This window comes from Pleurodeles waltl, chromosome 3_1, assembly GCF_031143425.1.
Source record: "Pleurodeles waltl isolate 20211129_DDA chromosome 3_1, aPleWal1.hap1.20221129, whole genome shotgun sequence".
Classification (NCBI taxonomy): domain Eukaryota; kingdom Metazoa; phylum Chordata; class Amphibia; order Caudata; family Salamandridae; genus Pleurodeles; species Pleurodeles waltl.
In genome coordinates, this window is record NC_090440.1 from 756,891,685 (window position 1) to 756,916,179 (window position 24,495).

The window sequence follows — 24,495 nt, forward strand, 5'->3', positions numbered from 1 at the left end:
ACAACTGATAATTCATCTTTGAATTGCCAAAAACCTTTCAAATCATCCTCACATCAATTTTTCTCACACCATCCATTATTGACCAGAGACATCACTTTTTTTTTAAACCACATCATTCCCTAATCCATCTCTCCACTTTTCTTCAGAAACAATCCCTTCTGATATTTTGCACACATTGACTTCTTCTTCCTCTTACAAACGTTCTTCTTCCTCCTTGATACTTTCACTGTTTTCTACATTCACCATCCTTGATAGACAATTAGCTAAAACATTATCAACTCCAGGTATATATGACACCTGGAACTCAAACTCCTGCAGCGCCACAGCCCATTTCCGTATTCTATGGGATACTAAATCTATACCCTTCTTGCAAAACACTTCTTTAAGTGGCTTATGATCAGTTTTGCTTAGAAATTTCTTTCCCCACAGGAACCTCCTCAGTTTTCACACCGACCAATATACAGCAAGTGCCTCTTTCTCTACTACTGAGTAATTACATTCTGCACCCCTCAACGCATGAGACACAAACAAAATAGTATGTTTAACACCATTCTTTTTCTGCATAAGTACCGCTCCTAATCCTTTTGAACTTGCATCAGTCAAGACCCAAGATTCATCCATGGTGTCAAAGCTTCCAAGATTTGCAGCTGAGTTCAAACATTGTTTTATCAAACTAAACTCTTCCTCACATTTTTTGTCCACTTAAATTCTTTCCCTTTCTGCAATAATTCTCTCATTCCTGACGCTTTCCAAGCAATATTAGGAATAAACTTGCTATAAAACTCCGCCATTCCAAAAAGCTTCATCACTTCCTCCTTGTTCTGAGGAGTCTCAAGTTTACAGATTGTGTTAACCAGATCCGCTTTAGGTTTGATCCCTTTATCACTCACAACATGACCTAAATATTCAATTTCTTGCACATCAAACTTGCACTTCTCTGCTTTCAATGTCAACCCAACACCTTGCAACCTTGACAAAACTTTCCTCAACCGATCATCATGCTGTACCCCATCAGAACCCAAAATCAACACATCATCCTGGTAAATCTAAACACCTTCAAGCCCCTTAAGAATATGCTCCATTACCCTTTGGAACACTGCAGCTGCCGAAATCAATCCAAATGGCATTCTCACAAATTTAAGTATTCCAAAAGGTGTCACAAAGGCAGTTAAATCCTGACACTCTGGATGCAGAGTAATTTGATGGTGCGCAAAAGCTAGATCTATAGAAGAAAAGTGTTTTGCGCCATCAAGAGAGCACAATCATTCGCAAATATTAGGAAGAGGATAATGATCCACAATCACTACCTTGTTAAGTTCCTTCAAATCTACGTACAGACTTCCATTAGCCTTCCGTGCCATAATCACCTGAGACAACCATTCAGTAGCCTCCACTTCCTCTATAATTCCTTCACCAACCAATCTGTCTAATTTCATCCTCACATCCTCTTGCACTAATAATGGTACACTCCTGACTTTAGCTATCCTAGGTATGGCATTTGATTTCAATTTTATGAAATGACAGTAGTTCTTGAGGCAACCAATCCTTTTAGTAAATACTTCTGGAAATTCTTTCATCCATCTTACATCACTGCTCTGTACCAGACTGATCACGGAATCTTTCCCTTCTTGTGCTGAGGAAACGATATCACACACATATTTAACTGGACTATTTCTAACACATACTGGAGGATCCTCATTCGGATCCAGATACATGTTAAGATCACGTTGATGTAGCCAGCTTAAAAGGGAATCTCCTTTCATGGAGACATAATTTTTTCCTGGTATAATCCTGTCTTTGAATTCTATAGTGTCCCATCAATATCCTAGTAAAGGCATTGGTTCACTCCCGTACCCTCTTGGCCTCATGTCTGGCTTCAATAGTTGAACATTGCCAGTCAACGTTTGCTCAAAAAATAATTTGGGGATGAGTGTTATCTTAGCACCAGAGTCAAACAACATTTTAACTGAACTTCCATTTACTTTAACTACTTCCAAAGGACCATTGCCGGATAAAATTTTAATCTGAAAAATGTAATTTTCCCCTTCCAAATCCTCCTCATTGTCGACCAAGTCTATTTCTTGCACTTTCTTTTGAATTTTTGCCGATCTGCAGCATCTTGTAAAATGACTCTTCCTTCCACAACTTCTACACAGAGCTTTCCATCCAGGACATCCTTTATTATTAGCTAAATGTCCCTCATTGCCGCATCTACAACCCTTTCCTTTCATTTGCCTCATGTCAGTGTTACTAAATTCTGAAGTCTTGTTGAGAAGCTTAGTGTTTTGTACAACCTGTACCAAGCTTCCTTTCCTGCTCTCATGCCCACTGTCACTTGAAGACGTTTCTTTCTTCAGAACTTCAGAACAAGCTTTTGAATGTTCAAAATTCTTTGCAACAATTAGGACCTCTTGCAAGGAAGGATTATCTGTGTGCCACATGCTTTCCCAGGCTTTATCAGTAGCACACTCTAACATTAACTGATCTCTCAGTCTTTCGTCAAGAAAAGCCCCAAAATTGCACGTGGAAGCCAGTTTTCGTAACTCTGTAATGTATTGTTCCACAGACTCTTCTGAACACTGTAACCTCCGTCCAAAATGATAGCGTTCAAGAACAGTGTAGGAAAATGGCTCCCTGTTGCAGTTACCCCACTTTTTGCCTGATATTGATGCTGACTTGTCTGAGAAGTGTGCTGGGACCCTGCTAACCAGGCCCCAGCACCAGTGTTCTTCCACTTAAAAATGTACCATTGTTCCACAATTGGCACATCCCTGGCACACAGATAAGTCCCCTGTAAAAGGTACTAGTGGTACCAAGGTCCCTGTGACCAAGGAAGGTCCCTAAGGGCTGCAGCACATATTGTGCCACCCTAGGGGACTCCTCACTTAACACATGCACACTGCCATTGTAGATTGTGTGTGTTGGTGGGAAGAAAAAGGCAAAGTCGACATGGCATCCCCCTCAGGATGCCATGCACACAAAATGCTGCCTGTGGCATAGGTAAGTCACCCCTCTAGCAGGCCTTACAGCCAGTTTTCGTAACTCTGTAATGTATTGTTCCACAGACTCTTCTGAACACTGTAACCTCCGTCCAAAATGATAGCGTTCAAGAACAGTGTAGGAAAATGGCTCCCTGTTGCAGTTACCCCACTTTTTGCCTGATATTGATGCTGACTTGTCTGAGAAGTGTGCTGGGACCCTGCTAACCAGGCCCCAGCACCAGTGTTCTTCCACTTAAAAATGTACCATTGTTCCACAATTGGCACATCCCTGGCACACAGATAAGTCCCCTGTAAAAGGTACTAGTGGTACCAAGGTCCCTGTGACCAAGGAAGGTCCCTAAGGGCTGCAGCACATATTGTGCCACCCTAGGGGACTCCTCACTTAACACATGCACACTGCCATTGTAGATTGTGTGTGTTGGTGGGAAGAAAAAGGCAAAGTCGACATGGCATCCCCCTCAGGATGCCATGCACACAAAATGCTGCCTGTGGCATAGGTAAGTCACCCCTCTAGCAGGCCTTACAGCCCTAAGGCAGGGTGCACTATACCACAGGTGAGGGAATAGCTGCATGAGCAATATGCCCCTACAGTGTCTAAGTCTATTCTTAGACATTGTAAGTACAGTGTGGCCATATGAAGTATATGGTCTGGGAATTTGTCAAAAACAAACTCCACAGTTCCATAATGGCTACACTGAATACTGGGAAGTTTGGTATCAAACTTCTCAGAATAATAAACCCACACTGATGCCAGTGTTGGATTTATTAACAAATGCACACAGAGGGCATCTTAGAGATGCCCCCTGTATTTTACCCAATCCTTCAGTGCAGGATTGACTGGTCTGTGCAAGACTGCTGTGGGGGACGAGTTTCTGACCCCCTGGGGTGAGGGCCTTTGTGCCCTCTGATGCCAGAAACAAAGCGTGCTCTGGGTGGAGGTGTAGGAAAGTACCATCTTGCCTGGCATGTTACCCCCATTTTTCACTGTATATATGTTGTTTTAGTTGTATGTGTCACTGGGACCCTGGTAACCCAGGGCCCCAGTGCTCATAAGTGTGCCTGAATGTGTTACCTGTGTAGTGACTAACTGTCTCACTGAGGCTCTGCTAATCAGAACCTCAGTGGTTATGCTCTCTCATTTCTTTCCAAATTGTCACTGACAGGCTAGTGACCATTTTTACCAATTTACATTGGCTTACTGGAACACCCTTATAATTCCCTAGTATATGGTACTGAGGTACCCAGGGTATTGGGGTTCCAGGGATCCCTATGGGCTGCAGCATTTCTTTTGCCACCCATAGGGAGCTCTGACAATTCTTACACAGGCCTGCCACTGCAGCCTGAGTGAAATAACGTCCACGTTATTTCACAGCCATTTTACACTGCACTTAAGTAACTTATAAGTCACCTATATGTCTAACCTTTACCTGGTAAAGGTTAGGTGCAAAGTTACTTAGTGTGAGGGCACCCTGGCACTAGCCAAGGTGCCCCCACATTGTTCAGAGCCAATCCCCTGAACTTTGTGAGTGCGGGGACACCATTACACGCGTGCACTACATATAGGTCACTACCTATATGTAGCTTCACAATGGTAACTCCGAATATGGCCATGTAACATGTCTATGATCATGGAATTGCCCCCTCTATGCCATCCTGGCATTGTTGGTACAATTCCATGATCCCAGTGGTCTGTAGCACAGACCCTGGTACTGCCAAACTGCCCTTCCTGGGGTTTCACTGCAGCTGCTGCTGCTGCCAACCCCTCAGACAGGCATCTGCCCTCCTGGGGTCCAGCCAGGCCTGGCCCAGGATGGCAGAACAAAGAACTTCCTCTGAGAGAGGGTGTGACACCCTCTCCCTTTGGAAAATGGTGTGAAGGCAGGGGAGGAGTAGCCTCCCCCAGCCTCTGGAAATGCTTTGTTGGGCACAGATGTGCCCAATTCTGCATAAGCCAGTCTACACCGGTTCAGGGACCCCTTAGCCCCTGCTCTGGCGTGAAACTGGACAAAGGAAAGGGGAGTGACCACTCCCCTGACCTGCACCTCCCCTGGGAGGTGTCCAGAGCTCCTCCAGTGTGCTCCAGACCTCTGCCATCTTGGAAACAGAGGTGCTGCTGGCACACTGGACTGCTCTGAGTGGCCAGTGCCACCAGGTGACGTCAGAGACTCCTTGTGATAGGCTCCTTCAGGTGTTGCTAGCCTATCCTCTCTCCTAGGTAGCCAAACTCTCTTTTCTGGCTATTTAGGGTCTCTGTCTCTGGGGAAACTTTAGATAACGAATGCAAGAGCTCATCCGAGTTCCTCTGCATCTCTCTCTTCACCTTCTGATAAGGAATCGACTGCTGACCGTGCTGGAAGCCTGCAAACCTGCAACATAGTAGCAAAGACGACTACTGCAACTCTGTAACGCTGATCCTGCCGCCTTCTCAACTGTTTTCCTGATTGTGCATGCTGTGGGGGTAGTCTGCCTCCTCTCTGCACCAGAAGCTCCGAAGAAATCTCCTGTGGGTCGACGGAATCTTCCCCCTGCAACCGCAGGCACCAAAAAGCTGCATTACCGGTCCCTTGGGTCTCCTCTCAGCACGACGAGCGAGGTCCCTCGAATCCAGCGACTCTGTCCAAGTGACCCCCACAGTCCAGTGACTCTTCAGTCCAAGTTTGGTGAAGGTAAGTCCTTGCCTCACCTCGCTGGGCTGCATTGCTGGGAACCGCGACTTTGCAGCTACTCCGGTCCCTGTGCACTTCCGGTGGAAATCCTTTGTGCACAGCCAAGCCTGGGTCCACGGCACTCTAACCTGCATTGCACGACTTTCTAAGTTGGTCTCCGGCGACGTGGGACTCCTTGTGCAACTTCGGCGAGCACCGTTTCACGCATCCTTGTAGTGCCTGTTTCTGGCACTTTCCCAGGTGCTACCAGCTTCAGAGAGGGCTCCTTGTCTTGCTCGACGTCCCTTCTCTCTGCTGGTCCAATTTGCGACCTCCTGGGCCTCAGCAGCGTCCAAAAACGCTAACCGCACGATTTGCAGCTAGCAAGGCTTGTTGGCGTTCTTTCGGCGGGAAAACACTTCTGCACGACTCTCCACGGCAAGAGGGATCCGTCCACCAAAGGGGAAGTCTCTAGCCCTTTTCGTTCCTGCAGAAACCTCAGCTTCTTCTGTCCAGTAGAAGCTTCTTTGCACCCGCAGCTGGCATTTCCTGGGCATTTGCCCATCTCCGACTTGCTTGTGACTTTTGGACTTGGTCCCCTTGTTCCACAGGTACCCTAGATTGGAAATCCACAGTTGTTGCATTGCTGGTTTGTGTCTTTCCTGCATTATTCCTCTAACACAACTTCTTTGTCCTTAGGGGAACTTTAGTGCACTTTGCACTCACTTTTCAGGGTCTTGGGGAGGGTTATTTTTCTAACTCTCACTATTTTCTAATAGTCCCAGCGACCCTCTACAAGGTCACATAGGTTTGGGGTCCATTCGTGGTTCGCATTCCACTTTTGGAGTATATGGTTTGTGTTGCCCCTATCCCTATGTTTCCCCATTGCATCCTATTGTAACTATACATTGTTTGCACTGTTTTCTAAGACTATACTGCATATTTTTGCTATTGTGTATATATATCTTGTGTATATTTCCTATCCTCTCACTGAGGGTACACTCTAAGATACTTTGGCATATTGTCATAAAAATAAAGTACCTTTATTTTTAGTATAACTGTGTATTGTGTTTTCTTATGATATTGTGCATATGACACTAAGTGGTACTGTAGTAGCTTCACACGTCTCCTAGCTCAGCCTAAGCTGCTCTGCTAAGCTACCATTATCTATCAGCCTAAGCTGCTAGACACCCTATACACTAATAAGGGATAACTGGGCCTGGTGCAAGGTGCAAGTACCCCTTGGTACTCACTACAAGCCAGTCCAGCCTCCTACATTGGTTGTGCAGCGGTGGGATAAGTGCTTTGAGACTACTTACCACTCTTGTCATTGTACTTTTCATAAGAGAAAAATATACAAAACAAGGTCAGTGTATATACACATAGCCAAAAAGTTTTGCATTTCCTCTTTTCACTCTTTTCTAAAGTGCTGAAAAGTACTTCTAACTTTCTAAAAAGTTCTAAAAAGTTTTAAAAGTTTTTTTTCTCTGTCTTTCTAAAAGCTCTGACAAACTTTTTATCTTTTACTATCACTTTAATTCTCTCTAAAAATGTCTGGCACAGGCCAAAATGTTGATCTGTCCAAACTTGCATATGATCACCTTAGCTGGAAAAGAGCAAGGAATCTCTGCATAGAGAGAGGTTTGAGTGTAGGGAAGAATCCTTCCTTAGAACTGTTAATTAACATGCTTAGAGTACAGGATAAGGCCATAAGTGCCCAATCTGTAGAAAAAGTAGCTAATGCTTCTCAATCTGATCCAGGGACTCCCCCAGGAAAAGATTCAGAAAAGAAACTTCCTAGCCTGCTCATTACTAGACAGTCTAGTTGGTAATGATGATGAGCCACACCATATAAATAGTGTTGTCTCACATCATAGCAAAAGCATTTATTCTCACCATACTGGTAGTGTTTCTGTTAGCCAAGCTGTTAGGGTGGCTTCTGTAAGGGACAGGTCTCCTTCTGTCCATTCTCACCATACTTCTGTTTCAAGGCATGTCCCTCCCACCCACCCTGATGACAGATTGTTAGAAAGGGAACTCAATAGATTGAGAGTGGAACAAACCAGACTGAAGCTCAAGAAGCAACAGCTGGATTTGGATAGACAGACTTTAGAAGTAGAGAAGGAGAGACAGAAACTGGGTTTAGAAACCCATGGTGGCAGCAGCAGTATTCCCCATAGTCATCCTGCAAAAGAGCATGATTCCAGGAATCTGCACAAGATAGTTCCCCCTTACAAGGAGGGGGATGACATTAACAAGTGGTTTGCTGCACTTGAGAGGGCCTGTGTTGTACAGGATGTCCCTCAAAGGCAGTGGGCTGCTATCCTATGGCTATCATTTAGTGGAAAAGGTAGGGATAGGCTCCTTACTGTGAAAGAAAATGATGCTAATAATTTCCAAGTTCTTAAGAATGCACTCCTGGATGGTTATGGCTTAACCACTGAACAGTACAGGATAAAGTTCAGAGAGACCAAAAAGGAGTCTTCACAAGACTGGGTTGATTTCATTGACCATTCAGTGAAGGCCTTGGAGGGGTGGTTACATGGCAGTAAGGTTACTGACTTTGAAAGCCTGTATAACTTGATCCTGAGAGAGCATATTCTTAATAATTGTGTGTCTGATTTGTTGCACCAGTACTTGGTGGACTCTGATCTGACCTCTCCCCAAGAATTGGGAAAGAAGGCAGACAAATGGGTCAGAACAAGAGTGAACAGAAAAGTTCATACAGGGGTTGACAAAGATGGCAACAAAAAGAAGGATGGTAAGTCTTCTGACAAGGGTGGGGACAAATCTAAAAATGAGTCTTCATCAGGCCCACAAAAACACTCTGGTGGGGGTGGTGGGCCCAAATCCTCTTTTAATCAGAACAAGGAAAAGAAACCATGGTGCTATTTATGTAAAATAAAAGGCCATTGGACAACAGATCCCAGTTGTCCAAAGAAAAGCACCAATGCTCCTACCACTACAACCCCTACTGCTACCCCTAGTGTCCCTACTAATAGCAGTGGTGGTGGGAGCAAACCTACTAATAGCCAATCCAAGGGAGTAGCTGGGCTCACTATTGGTAACTTAGTTGGGGTTGGCCTTGTTAGGGAGGCCACAGAGGCTGTGTTAGTCTCTGAGGGGGCTATTCATTTAGCCGCCTTAGTTGCTTGTCCCCTTAATATGGATAAGTACAAGCAACTACCCCTAATAAATGGTGTTGAGGTTCAGGCCTACAGGGACACTGGTGCCAGTGTGACTATGGTCATAGAAAAACTGGTCCACCCTGAACAACACCTACTTGGTCACCAGTACCAAGTAACCGATGCTCACAACAACACACTTAGCCACCCCATGGCTGTTGTTAATCTCAACTGGGGGGGGGGTTACTGGTCCAAAGAAAGTTGTGGTAGCTTCAGATTTACCTGTAGACTGTCTATTAGGGAATGATTTGGAGACATCAGCTTGGTCAGATGTGGAGTTGGAGGCCCATGCAGCAATGCTGGGCATCCCAGGGCATATTTTTGCTTTGACAAGGGCTCAGGCCAAAAAGCAAAAAGGACAGGGAAGCTTGGATCCTGGAACAATGGACCAAGTGCTCCCTAAAGCTAGGGCTAGTAGAAGCAAACCACTTCCTACTATCCCTCCCTCTACAGTGGATTCTACTTCTGAGGAAGAAGAATTCCCTCCCTGTGCAGAACCTACACCAGAGGAGCTGGAAGCAGACACTGCTGAGCTTTTGGGTGAAGGGGGGCCTGCCAGAGAGGAGCTGAGTGTGGCACAGCAAACCTGTCCCACATTAGAGGGTCTCAGACAGCAAGCTGTCAAACAGGCTAATGGGGATGTCAGTGACTCTCACAGAGTTTACTGGGAGGACAACCTCTTGTACACTGAGCATAGGGATCCTAAACCTGGAGCTGCCAGGAGATTAGTGATTCCTCAGGAGTACAGAAAGTTCCTCCTAACACTGGCACATGACATTCCCTTAGCTGGGCATCTAGGACAAATGAAAACTTGGGACAGGCTTGTTCCCCTGTTTCATTGGCCTAGAATGTCTGAGGACACAAAGGAATTTTGTAAGTCCTGTGAAACCTGTCAAGCCAGTGGCAAGACAGGTGGCACCCCAAAGGCACCCCTTATCCCACTGCCTGTGGTTGGGGTTCCCTTTGAAAGGGTAGGGGTTGACATAGTTGGCCCCCTTGACCCTCCTACTGCTTCAGGCAATAGGTTTATCTTGGTGGTAGTGGACCATGCCACAAGATATCCTGAAGCAATTCCTTTAAGGACCACTACAGCACCTGCAGTGGCAAAGGCCCTCCTAGGAATATTTTCTAGGGTGGGCTTCCCAAAGGAAGTAGTATCAGACAGAGGAAGCAATTTCATGTCTGCATACTTAAAGGCCATGTGGAAGGAGTGTGGTGTAACTTACAAGTTCACAACACCCTATCATCCACAAACAAATGGACTGGTGGAGAGATTTAATAAAACTCTCAAAGGCATGATTATGGGTCTCCCTGAAAAACTCTGCAGGAGATGGGATATCCTTCTACCATGCCTCCTTTTTGCCTACAGGGAGGTACCCCAGAAAGGAGTGGGCTTCAGCCCCTTTGAACTTCTTTTTGGACACCCTGTTAGGGGTCCACTCACACTTGTAAAGGAGGGTTGGGAACAACCTTTAAAAGCTCCTAAGCAGGATATTGTGGATTATGTACTTGGCCTCAGATCAAGGATGGCTGAGTACATGAAAAAGGCCAGTAAAAACCTTCAGGCCAGCCAAGAGCTCCAGAAGCAATGGCATGAGCAGAAGGCTGTTTTGGTTCAGTACCAACCAGGGCAGAAAGTGTGGGTCTTGGAGCCTGTGGCCCCAAGAGCACTCCAAGATAAATGGAGTGGTCCCCACACAATTGTTGAAAAGAAGGGAGAAGTCACCTATTTAGTTGACTTAGGCACTGCCAGGAGTCCCCTTAGGGTGCTCCATGTCAACCGCCTGAAACCCTACTATGACAGGGCTGATCTCACCCTGCTCATGGCAACTGATGAGGGACAGGAAGACGACAGTGATCCTCTACCTGATCTCTTCTCTTCCACAGAACAAGATGCTCTGGTGGAAGGTGTAGTTTTGGCTGATTGTCTTACTGCTGAACAGAAAGATAATTGCATAAATCTCCTAGATCAATTCTCTGAACTCTTCTCTACTGTGCCAGGTACCACTTCTTGGTGTGAGCACACTATAGATACTGGAGACAGTTTACCTGTCAAAAGTAAGATCTATAGGCAGCCTGACCATGTCAGGGACTGCATAAAGCAAGAGGTCCAGAAAATGTTAGAACTAGGAGTGGTTGAGCACTCTGACAGTCCATGGGCTTCTCCTGTGGTACTGGTACCAAAACCCCATTCCAAAGATGGAAAGAAGGAAATGCGGTTTTGTGTAGACTATAGAGGTCTCAACTTGGTAACCAAAACTGATGCTCACCCTATACCCAGGGCAGATGAGCTCATAGATACACTGGCATCTGCCAAGTATCTAAGCACTTTTGATTTGACTGCAGGGTATTGGCAGATCAAATTATCAGAAGATGCTAAACCTAAGACTGCATTTTCTACCATTGGAGGACATTACCAGTTTACTGTAATGCCTTTTGGTTTGAAAAATGCACCTGCCACTTTTCAGAGGTTGGTGAACACAGTCCTGCAAGGGCTGGAAGCTTTCAGAGCAGCATATTTGGACGATATAGCTGTCTTTAGCTCCAGCTGGGATGATCACCTGGTCCACCTATGGAAAGTTTTGGAGGCCCTGCAAAAGGCAGGCCTCACTATCAAGGCTTCAAAGTGCCAGATAGGGCAGGGTAAGGTGGTTTATCTGGGACACCTTGTTGGTGGGGAACAGATTGCACCACTTCAGGGGAAAATCCAAACTATTATTGATTGGGTTCCCCCTACCACTCAGACTCAGGTGAGAGCCTTCCTAGGCCTCACTGGGTATTACAGGAGGTTCATTAAGAACTATGGCTCCATTGCAGCCCCTCTTAATGACCTCACATCCAAGAAAATGCCTAAAAAGGTATTATGGACAGCAAACTGTCAGAAAGCTTTTGAGGAGCTGAAGCAGGCCATGTGCTCTGCACCTGTCCTGAAAAGCCCTTGTTACTCTAAAAAATTCTATGTCCAAACTGATGCATCTGAATTAGGAGTAGGGGCAGTCCTATCACAACTTAATTCTGAGGGCCAGGATCAACCTGTTGCTTTTATTAGTAGGAGGTTGACCCCTAGAGAAAAGCGTTGGTCTGCCATTGAGAGGGAGGCCTTTGCTGTGGTCTGGGCTCTGAAGAAGTTGAGGCCATACCTGTTTGGCACTCACTTCATTGTTCAGACAGACCACAAACCTCTACTTTGGCTAAAACAAATGAAAGGTGAAAATCCTAAATTGTTGAGGTGGTCCATATCCCTACAGGGAATGGACTATACAGTGGAACATAGACCTGGGAGTAGCCACTCCAATGCAGATGGACTCTCCAGATATTTCCACTTAGACAATGAAGACTCATCAGGTCATGGCTAGTCTTATTGTCCTTCGTTTGGGGGGGGGGAGGTTGTGTAGGAAAGTACCATCTTGCCTGGCATGTTACCCCCATTTTTCACTGTATATATGTTGTTTTAGTTGTATGTGTCACTGGGACCCTGGTAACCCAGGGCCCCAGTGCTCATAAGTGTGCCTGAATGTGTTACCTGTGTAGTGACTAACTGTCTCACTGAGGCTCTGCTAATCAGAACCTCAGTGGTTATGCTCTCTCATTTCTTTCCAAATTGTCACTGACAGGCTAGTGACCATTTTTACCAATTTACATTGGCTTACTGGAACACCCTTATAATTCCCTAGTATATGGTACTGAGGTACCCAGGGTATTGGGGTTCCAGGAGATCCCTATGGGCTGCAGCATTTCTTTTGCCACCCATAGGGAGCTCTGACAATTCTTACACAGGCCTGCCACTGCAGCCTGAGTGAAATAACGTCCACGTTATTTCACAGCCATTTTACACTGCACTTAAGTAACTTATAAGTCACCTATATGTCTAACCTTTACCTGGTAAAGGTTAGGTGCAAAGTTACTTAGTGTGAGGGCACCCTGGCACTAGCCAAGGTGCCCCCACATTGTTCAGAGCCAATCCCCTGAACTTTGTGAGTGCGGGGACACCATTACACGCGTGCACTACATATAGGTCACTACCTATATGTAGCTTCACAATGGTAACTCCGAATATGGCCATGTAACATGTCTATGATCATGGAATTGCCCCCTCTATGCCATCCTGGCATTGTTGGTACAATTCCATGATCCCAGTGGTCTGTAGCACAGACCCTGGTACTGCCAAACTGCCCTTCCTGGGGTTTCACTGCAGCTGCTGCTGCTGCCAACCCCTCAGACAGGCATCTGCCCTCCTGGGGTCCAGCCAGGCCTGGCCCAGGATGGCAGAACAAAGAACTTCCTCTGAGAGAGGGTGTGACACCCTCTCCCTTTGGAAAATGGTGTGAAGGCAGGGGAGGAGTAGCCTCCCCCAGCCTCTGGAAATGCTTTGTTGGGCACAGATGTGCCCAATTCTGCATAAGCCAGTCTACACCGGTTCAGGGACCCCTTAGCCCCTTCTCTGGCGCGAAACTGGACAAAGGAAAGGGGACTGACCACTCCCCTGACCTGCACCTCCCCTGGGAGGTGTCCAGAGCTCCTCCAGTGTGCTCCAGACCTCTGCCATCTTGGAAACAGAGGTGCTGCTGGCACACTGGACTGCTCTGAGTGGCCAGTGCCACCAGGTGACGTCAGAGACTCCTTGTGATAGGCTCCTTCAGGTGTTGCTAGCCTATCCTCTCTCCTAGGTAGCCAAACCCTCTTTTCTGGCTATTTAGGGTCTCTGTCTCTGGGGAAACTTTAGATAACGAATGCAAGAGCTCATCCGAGTTCCTCTGCATCTCTCTCTTCACCTTCTGATAAGGAATCGACTGCTGACCGCGCTGGAAGCCTGCAAACCTGCAACATAGTAGCAAAGACGACTACTGCAACTCTGTAACGCTGATCCTGCCGCCTTCTCGACGGTTTTCCTGCTTGTGCATGCTGTGGGGGTAGTCTGCCTCCTCTCTGCACCAGAAGCTCCGAAGAAATCTCCTGTGGGTCGACGGAATCTTCCCCCTGCAACCGCAGGCACCAAAAAGCTGCATTACCGGTCCCTTGGGTCTCCTCTCAGCACGACGAGCGAGGTCCCTCGAATCCAGCGACTCTGTCCAAGTGACCCCCACAGTCCAGTGACTCTTCAGTCCAAGTTTGGTGGAGGTAAGTCCTTGCCTCACCTCGCTGGGCTGCATTGCTGGGAACCGCGACTTTGCAGCTACTCCGGCCCCTGTGCACTTCCGGCGGAAATCCTTTGTGCACAGCCAAGCCTGGGTCCACGGCACTCTAACCTGCATTGCACAACTTTCTAAGTTGGTCTCCGGCGACGTGGGACTCCTTTGTGCAACTTCGGTGAGCACTGTTTCACGCATCCTTGTAGTGCCTGTTTCTGGCACTTCCCCGGGTGCTACCGGCTTCAGAGAGGGCTCCTTGTCTTGCCCGACGTCTCCTCTTTCTGCTGGTCCAATTTGCGACCTCCTGGTCCCTCCTGGGCCTCAGCAGTATCCAAAAACGCTAACTGCACAATTTGCAGCTAGCAAGGCTTGTTGGTGTTCTTTTGGCGGGAAAACACTTCTGCACAACTCTCCACGGCAAGAGGAATCCGTCCACCAAAGGGGAAGTCTCTAGCCCTTTTCGTTCCTGCAGAAACCTCAGCTTCTTCTGTCCAGTAGAAGCTTCTTTGCACCCGCAGCTGGCATTTCCTGGGCATTTGCCCATCTCCGACTTGCTTGTGACTTTTGGACTTGGTCCCCTTGTTCCACAGGTACCCTAGATTGGAAATCCACAGTTGTTGCATTGCTGGTTTGTGTCTTTCCTGCATTATTCCTCTAACACGACTTCTTTGTCCTTAGGGGAACTTTAGTGCACTTTGCACTCACTTTTCAGGGTCTTGGGGAGGGTTATTTTTCTAACTCTCACTATTTTCTAATAGTCCCAGCGACCCTCTACAAGGTCACATAGGTTTGGGGTCCATTCGTGGTTCGCATTCCACTTTTGGAGTATATGGTTTGTGTTGCCCCTATCCCTATGTTTCCCCATTGCATCCTATTGTAACTATACATTGTTTGCACTGTTTTCTAAGACTATACTGCATATTTTTGCTATTGTGTATATATATCTTGTGTATATTTCCTATCCTCTCACTGAGGGTACACTCTAAGATACTTTGGCATATTGTCATAAAAATAAAGTACCTTTATTTTTAGTATAACTGTGTATTGTGTTTTCTTATGATATTGTGCATATGACACTAAGTGGTACTGTAGTAGCTTCACACGTCTCCTAGTTCAGCCTAAGCTGCTCTGCTAAGCTACCATTATCTATCAGCCTAAGCTGCTAGACACCCTATACACTAATAAGGGATAACTGGGCCTGGTGCAAGGTGCAAGTACCCCTTGGTACTCACTACAAGCCAGTCCAGCCTCCTACAGGAGGTGCTTCACCCCGCCCCCCTTGCAGGAACTCTAACACCTAGCAGTGAGCATCAAAGGCTCAGGCTTTGTGTTACAATGCCCCAGGGCACTCCAGCTAGTGGAGATGCCCGCCCCCTGGACACAGCCCCTACTTTGGCAGCAAGTCCAGGGGAGATAATGAGAAAAACAAGGAGGAGTCACCCACCAGTCAGGACAGCCCCTAAGGTGTCCTGAGCTGAGGTGACCCCTGCCTTTAGAAATCCTCCATCTTGATTTTGGAGGATTCCCCCAATAGGAATAGGGATGTGCCCCCCTCCCCTCAGGGGGGAGGCACAAAGAGGGTGTAGCCACCCTCCAGGACAGTAGCCATTGGCTACTGCCCCCCAGACCTAAAACACCCCCCTAAATTTAGTATTTCGGGGCACCCCAGAACCCAGGAAATCGGATTCCTGCAACCTGAAGAAACAAGAAGGACTGCTGACTTACAAGCCTGCAGAGAAGACGGACGACGACAACTGCTTTGGCCCCAGCCCTACCAGCCTGTCTCCAACTTCGAAAACCTGCAACCAGCGACGCGTCCGACAGGGACCAGTAACCTCTGAAGCCTCAGAGGACTGCCCTGGACTAAAGGACCAAGAAACTCCTGTGAGCAGTGGCCCTGCTCAAAAGCAGCTGCTTCTTTGCAACAAAGAAGCAACTTTCAAAGACTACACGTTTCCCGCAGGAAGCGAGAGACTTCACACTCTGCACCGACACCCCCGGCTCAAGATCCAGAGAACAAATACCACAGGGAGGACTCCCCGGCGACTGCGAGCCCGTGAGTAGCAAGAGACAACCCCCCTGAACCTCACAGCGACGCCTGCAGAGAGAATCCGGATGCTCCCCCTGACCGCGACTGCCTGTAACAAGGGATCCGACGCCTGGAACCAGCACTGCACCCGCAGCCCCAGGACCTGAAGGAACCAAACTTCAGTGCAGGAGTGACCCCCAGGCGACCCTCTGCCTAGCTCAGGTGGTTGCTGTCCCGAGAAGCCCCCCCCATGCCTGCCTGCACCGCTAGAGTGACCCCCGGGTCCCTACATTGAAATCAGCACTCAACCCGACGCCTGCTTTGCACACTGCACTCGCCCGCCCCTGTGCCGCTGAGGGTGTGTTTTGTGTGCCTACTTGTGTCCCCCCCCGTGCTCTACAAAACCCCCCTGGTCTGCCCCCGAGGACGCAGGTACTTACCTGCTGGCAGACTGAACCGGAGCACCCCTGTTCTCCATAGGCACCTATGTGTTTTGGGCACCTCTTTGACCTCTGCACCTGACCGGCCCTGAGCTGCTGGTGTGGTAACTTTCGGGTCGCCTTGAACCCCCAACGGTGGGCTGCCTATGCCCCAGAACTGAGACTTGGAAGTGTTTTACTTACTTCCTAATCTAACCTTTACTTACCTCCCCTAGGAACTGTTGATTTTTGCACTGTGTCCACTTTGAAAATAGCTTATTGCCATTTTTACAAAGACTGTACATGATATTGCTTGTATTCAAAGTTCCTAAATTATCTAAGTGAAGTACCTGGCGTTTAAAGTGTTTACTGCAAATCTTGAACCTGTATTTCTTAAAATAAACTAAGAAAATATATTTTTCTATATAAAAACCTATTGTCCCGGAGTAAGTCTTTGAGTGTGTGTTCCTCATGTATTGCCTGTGTGTGTACAACAAATGCTAAACACTACCCTCTGATAAGCCTACTGCTCAACCACACTACCACAAAATAGAGCATTAGAATTATCTAGTTTTGCCACTATCTTACCTCTAAGGGAAATCCTTGGACTCTGTGCACACTATTTCTTACTTTGAAATAGTATATACAGAGCTAACTTCCTACAAACAGTACTTATCTAAGGAAGGTAGTGCATATCTAATTTCTTGATGCATATTTCCTATTAATTTAAGCCTGCAGCTTCTTGATCCAACAGTTCAGGGAGATGTTCATGTATTTCCTGCCCTTCAGATCCCAAACAGTGCATCAAGAGTGAAGTTTTCCTCTCTGCACTCAACGACGTTCCACAAACTCTTGCATAGTGAGAAAACACCTTTTCCCACTTGAGCCAAGGAATTGGTGGAATTCCTGGAGATGATTAAAAAAACGACGGGCAGGAACATTCTGCATCTTATATTTATTTAAATACTTTTGGAGTTCCAAATTAAACAAAAGTCTGAGTTTTCAAATTAAATAAAAGTCTTTGTCTCTTTTTAAATAGACAATAAAAGTGTGATGAGATTTGCAATTTAATGAATCTGCACGTGGGTAGTTAGTAACGCGTCCACGTTGCTTTGCTGAAAGTGTTGGCATGGAGATTAGCAACAAGCACTCACCATCGAAGACATCACACAGCAATGGGCGGAGCGCGCAACAGAAGGAGAGAGAGCTGTGCGCTCAAGGCGAGGCACAAGAGGGGTCGCGAGAGGTCAGAGCACGTGACGTTGCCTTGACAGCATGAATGTGCGCGTTCTCCACTTGAGACGAAGCAGGAGAGAAGCTGCACGAGATGCTCTGCGCGATGACAGAGGGCATGAATACGGTGAGCTCCGCTTTCCTCTCCCTCTGTCACTTTCAATTTCAAAATCCCATTAAGCCATACGCGTTGAGAGCCGCATTGTTACTCACAGGTGGAACATGTCACAATCCATGATGAGAATGCATGTGACCGCCGATGAACAAATCTCAGTGTTAGCGTCTCGAAGGTTGTCTCTCACAACACAAAGCGATCCCGGGTTCGTCCCTCATAGCCAAAATGAAGAATCAATGATGAAATCAAAAACAAGTAATAATTCCATGTTTTTATTTGCAAGTAAAACGGGAACAGAAACCCCAACCACCGACTCGGTCTCCAACTGCCAACCATAGTTGTTTCTACCTCCTTCACTCGAACTGTTCGAAGGTTCCAGAACCTTAGTAGGTAAACACCACAAAGGAGCATTGAAGGTGTGCCACTTTTTTTGGTGCACTTTCTGTGTGCCTCCTGCAGGCATGTTGCTTTTGTGCCTGCATCCATAATAGGGCGTGGGTGCAGAGGCAAATTGATTCCCTTAATTTCATTGGGCCACACCCATATGCAAATAAGGGAACACTCTCTAATGATAGCGCAGGTGCTACATGTGCACCAGTGCAATCTGTATTATAGAAGGAGACACAAAATCTTCTGCAGCCCCTTCTGTAATACCAAAGTGCCCCAGGGCCCACATAGTAGGCACACATGCCTGTTATGCTTATGGGCACTCTCTATAATACAGCCCTATGTGCCCATTTTGAAGAAGAGGAAGCTTCCACAGGTTTGCACCTCCCTGAGGTGTCAGGCATCTCTTTTCTCCCTATCCTGGCCTCAGCTTCTCTGGGGTCACATTAGACTAGTAACAATTACTTTGTGAGAATGTTTAGGCATGCCTTTGTGATGTGCAAGTGTGGTAGGTGACAGTTCCTCTCCCACGTTAACCCAGACTGGCCCATCCTGCCAACACCTATCTTCCCTTTGTCTCACTGCTGGACCAATACACAAAGAGCAATATGACCCAGGAACAGGCTGCAGGCCCAAATGGTTAGGACAAGGAAATGACAACTTTCTAAAAGAGGCCTTCAGAATTGAGATAGAAAAATCTGATTTTGCCACTAAAGAGAGCTTTTAATTATAATTCTTTAGAAAACAAACTCATTTTGTCTACCTGTTCCCACTGGAAATTACAGCTTATTAAATGTAATAAGGTAACTCCAATGTTACCCTGTGGAATAGGTAGTCTGTGCAGAAGTGAAAAACTACTTTAGTAGCTTTTCACTACCAGAATATGTAATATTTAAAAGTACATGTCCTACTTTTTAAATACACTGCACCATGCCCTACGGGCTTTTCAGGGCCTACCCTAGGGAGTGACTTATATGTAGTAAAAGGAAAGGTTTATTTTGTCAGGTCAAAATGGGAGTTTGGAAACTGCACGTACAGGCTAAAATGGTTGGTGTGAGACGTCTCTGGAGTGCTACTTAAGTGGGTGGGTGGCACAATCTATTCTACCATGTTTTAAGGAGAGAGCACACGCAGGTAAGCAGTGGTTAGCGGTGGTAAAGTGTGCAGAGTCCTAAAGACAGAAAAAACACAATCAGCCAAACGGGAGATTGGAAGGCAAAAAAGTTAAGGGAGAACTACACCAAGGATTCCAGGTCTAACAATCCATAAACCATGAACCGGTTTATGTGTTCCTAGATGTTGGTCTTTGGGTTAAAGTCCCTAATACAAATAATATTTTATTAATGAAAAAATCAGAGTAGAAAAGTCGACCCAGAAACAGAATTTCTGGCTGAAAACCTACCAGTCTGTTTAACTAACGAGAGTTGTAATAAACTTTTTACCTTGTCCGATCCTTTACAGAATTCTAAGTGTACACAAATATATTAATTAAGCAACATACAGAACAACATTGATATTGTTAGCTGCAAATGTGACTGCCATAAATATTAAAGTCAAAATCCAATTAATTAGCATATCCGAAAACCCAATACTAAAAAGCACTGCCCTCTGTAGATAAACGAAATACCACATAGAAACCTGCACTGTAAAAAGTGAACAAGCGAACGGAGAATATGTAAATTGCGGCCAGATACTGCAATTCAGTTCTGCAAAATAGGTCGAACCCTTTATTTTCCATTCAGATGTCTGTTTTAAACGCTACTTGTAGAGTGTTCTGTGGTTTTAAGCATTAGTGTATTAATTCGGAAATGTCCTATTTCATTTGCATTACAATCATTCTATATTCCCTGGATGCATCTGCCCTTTCCGCTGGAAATACTAATCCACCTAATGGGCAGGTTTCTGTTTTTTTAGTGATTTAGATCCTCAAACAAACGTCTTCCTTCCTCACGCGTGTAGCCATCAATGAGAGATACACTCGCAATAAATGAGCAAATTAGGGCGTGTTGAAGCGACTTGTCAGCTGCGCACCAATGAAAGTTTCTGCGAGGCAGGGATCTCTCCCGAGGATGTGCGGGAGGAGGGGACGGGCAGGCTGAGCGCACAGACTGACAGTAATTAGCCGAGCCTTCGGAAGCAGGGAGGCTGGCTCGGGAGAATCCCCAGGCAGCCGCCTCGCCCAGGAGATGCCATCAGAGCTGTGCTGATCGCTTCTCCGGCCGGCTGGGAAGAGTGGACCCGTTCGAGCGCTGGGACCGCAGCACCGAGGCTCCCGGATGACTCTGAGGTGAAGCAACCAGTGGACTCCACCCCCCTCCGGAGCGCGCTGCCGGGCTCGCGCTGACCCCTCTCACGCTGCTTCCAGAGGCAGGTCACCACCAGTGACATGCAGACCCCCCGCAGCCGGGCTGCACGTTCCCTGGATTATGGTGGGGGCTTGTAGAAGGGTGCGGGCAGAGAGGGAGGGTGTCTGATCAGGTGGCGTGGAGCAGGGCAGAGAGCTCCTCCGTTCAGAAGGATGCTGGTGGGAAATGCCTGGAGACAGAAAGGATGAGATCTGCCAGAAAGCGCTCCAGCTGCTGGGGAACCTGTGCGCGAGTGGCACCCTGGAGAACGAAAACTGTCTGGATTTCATCTACTACATGCGAGAGCGAGACCGACCTCGACCCGTCGACTCTGGTAAGTAGTAGATCGTTCTCGCCCTACCAATATTAGTAGAATTTCGCAACATATAACATTATGTAAGTTCAGCACTTTTCATAAATAAAAAGTGCGATGCCAAGTGCCTTCTAGTTCTTACTAGAACATTGTTCTGGGTTACTGTACATGTATTTAAAATGGATTACATTCCTCGCTAAACGCTGATTTTCGCATTTGAATCATTCTTCCCGTGTTTCCTGGTGCATTAACCCCCTTTTGCCCAAGAGAAGCCGGATCATTATTTTTTTCCATATTTATGCTTTGGCGCGGGCAGTACCGATCTTCCTAGGCACGGGTTACGTCAGGTCGCAAAGGTGCATCGAAGACTTTTTGACTTTATACCATCAGCCACTTTTGCTACCAACAATTCTGATTCCCAGGCGAGCTTTGCGCTGTGAAGTTTAAATTACACCGCGTAGTTCCCAGAGTATTTGAATACTTGTTAGTGCTTAGACATAGTAAATACTGCGCAAGGGAGAGCATCTTTTGCAGAGTAAGCAGTGTATAGGCACAGCTGCTCTAACGCAACAGTGAGTGGGCTTTGGAGTTTAACACTCGCGACTGAAGTGACGCCCTTGCTAGTGCTTAATTTGACAAAGAATAGGTGCTGGGGCCCAAAGTTTTGCTCAGAGACGCTTGGCCGGATCAATAGAAGGTCGGGGTGCCGATTACCAAGGCTGCTTACGCTTGATCAGGGCATAATTCAGTGACAACCATTTAGTGCAAAAGGTCATTTATTTAGGACAGGATTGCAACAAATAACATAACCTTAACTTTCAGTTTGAAACCCCAACTTTAATAACGCCCACCCTTTAACATCTCCTCGATCATCCTTCCACTCCAAACCATCATTTTGTTTCCATTCCCCTACACACTCCCCTTTTCCTTTCATGTCCCATTTGGTTTGTGCGTACCCCCACTCAGAGCCTTCACCTGCTTGTTTATTCCCTGGAAGCGTGGCCAAGCCCGCATCCGACTCACGACCCTCCCCCATCTACTGCTTGCCCTTCCTTGCAACCTGCCCTAACTGACAATCAGCCCACCTGCCCCTGCTTTCACTTATATCTACATTCTGTTCATCTCGCATCTTTCATCCTTTGCTGGGTGGGTGGGAGGCCAAAACCTAACCGCGCGATGGGCTGCGTGGAAAAGAGGCCGGTCCTTCCCCCTAGACCCCCTTTTATTCCCCACCCCTAAAACCCTCCCCCACTTACCTTGCTCCTATCCTGTCCTGCGTCGTCACTTCCCTCTCCCGAAAGAACCCACGGAGAGACTAGAGCGAGTCTCTCTCTCCGCGGGCCCCTCCATTCTATCTCATGTTTCTTTAACCGACCACCAGACACTCCCAGCCCTTCCCCTCACTCTTGTAGGTTCCTGCTTTCTCCCTTTGTCACAATTCTTTGTCCTTCTCTTCCTCCGTTTTTCATCTGTGTTTGTTTTCTCCCTTCTTCCTCTGGGTCACAGTACTGTAAGGAAAAATAAGTTCCTCTTCCCAAAAATGAGTGTGGCTGGACCCCACCTTCAGCCACTGGTTCAGGTTAAGCACTGTTTAGAACTCTAAGATGGTTTATTGATGTTTACTGGTAATTATTGGTTTTCAAGTCACAGCATTTCCCATCACATTCGTATAACTGGACCTTAAGTATTTATTGTGAGTTATCAGAAATGCAGTCTCTGTGGTATCACATCTGTGGCTAACAGCGACACTATAGGCGTACCTGAATTATCCCCTCCTAGTTTCTTTTGCTTTGCATTCTGGTATTTGTGGCGCTCCACTTCTATTATACATTTTGACCCCTTCCTAGCAAACTGCAAGAACTAGTCGCTTCTACCACTGGACAGCTATAGGTCTCTGACTATGAGCTTTTGATTATTGTATAACAACTATATGGCACGTAGTTAACACCCATTCCTCAGTGAATGTATATAACCATTCATGTTATTTTGTAAAACATTTGAGAGCATATCATTTTTTATATTTTTCGCTAAAAAGGGGAAAGTTTGTATTCCTATAGGTATCAGTTCAGTCACTGGCATTTGTTCTGTTCTTAAACATGGATTAATTTAAATTGGCTTTGTTTATTCTATGTAGTTAAACATGGAAGAATATTGAGAATATATCTAATTTAGATTAGACCATTAAATCATATTTTTTTCTGAATTTCTCTGTTTTTATATTATGTCAGAAAAAATGTATAGAATCCGTGCCTTTATCCAAATAAAAAAAAGTATGTTTAGAAATGCCCCATTAGCCTTAAAAGCCACTAACATCCATCCACAAGAGCATGAACCCGATATTTCTTTGTTTCAGTGCCCGTTGTAGGTAGATGTGAAAACTGATCCATGCAAAATGTTATCCTGCACAGATAGTCAATATCCTAGCCTCATGGGTTTCATTACGAGATGTGAGAAATCCCCATTTGTGGGAAAACTGGAGTTTGAACACAAGGATCACATGTTGTGTGGTAATTAACAGACACCGTAATTAGTGCACATGGCAATTACTACAGGCCTTCAATTATCTATGAGCACATTTGGCAAGGAAAATCCTGGCAAAATTGCCTGGTGGAAATAAATGGCAAAATTGTGAAACGTAAATGGTGCAGTAAACACAAATCAAGCAAGTTATGACATATGACTTGCAAAAATTGGAATAGGTGGTAATTACAGCACCTGTGAATCAACTTCTCGGGGTTTCAGCAGTTAGCTGGCCTAGTGATTGCATTCAAATTCCTTCTCAAATCTAAATACTGCCCACAGTTGGTGTGGAACTCAGTGTAAGCAGTAGCATTAAGGCCATAGGTACGTGATCACACAAGGGTAGGTGAAAATAGAGAGTACAGTTTATAAAGATTTGCCAGGGTCAATTTCCCTGCTAATGATTAAGTCACAAACAACTGGATAAAAACCTTTGACTCATTAAAACTGTGCTCTCCTCAAATGTCCTCCTCCTGGAAATGTATTTTCCTATTTTGTGATCAGCAAGTTGGAGATTAACAGACAATCTCAAACTATCTTGGTGTGAAGCAGTAATTGAGTGTGGTGGGTATACACCACTATTCCTCAGCTCGTATAGGTTTTGAGGGGGTGGAAACCTGGTTGTAGAAAAACCTTCCCACTCAGAATGAGACAGAATGGAATCCCACGCAGTAATTCCACCCTGATGTCTCGGAATCGGGGTCTAAGTGCTTGGCATGTTAATTACCAAAACTCCTTTAGAGTGCTTACCCCAAATTCGTGGACTAGCTGATCTAGTTACCATATTCAAATGCACACATCTTTTCCAACAAAGAAGAATGACAGGTCAGGTTGGACCTACAGGGCTTCACACCTCAAATCTGTTGGATGCACACATTTTCAAGAAACAAGCTCATTCACTGCCTCGAACTGGAGCTTGCTGCCTCTTAACGGTGGATATCTTTCACGTAGGTATACAAACCTCTGACTCAGAGGATAAGAAGATTTGCAGTAGGAATGGTTGTTTTCCAGAATATCATAGGTAGAATTATTGCATCATTTAACTATCATGGCCTAAACATCTTTTACAAAAATTCACCATCAGGTGTTCATTTTCTCGTATTAACTCCAGAGGGGTGATATTTCTGTAAATGATATTCAACCCTCAATATTTTTTTGCTAGATGATATTGGG

General features: G+C 46.1%; 1 protein-coding gene across 2 annotated transcripts in view; it reads left to right on the plus strand.

Moving 5' to 3' along the window:
- Positions 1–20,247: 20,247 nt before the first annotated feature.
- The window catches only part of SYT9 (synaptotagmin 9), an 893,131-nt gene continuing 888,883 nt past the window's right edge, over positions 20,248–24,495 (plus strand). Inside the window, exon 1 of one of the 2 annotated variants that reach the window (XM_069223540.1) lies at positions 20,248–20,823. In XM_069223540.1, the coding sequence (XP_069079641.1) occupies positions 20,676–20,823 (148 nt within the window). In that variant the 5' untranslated portion in view covers positions 20,248–20,675. The remainder of the gene's footprint in view (positions 20,824–24,495) is intronic. The other variant, XM_069223541.1, reaches the window with a different exon arrangement.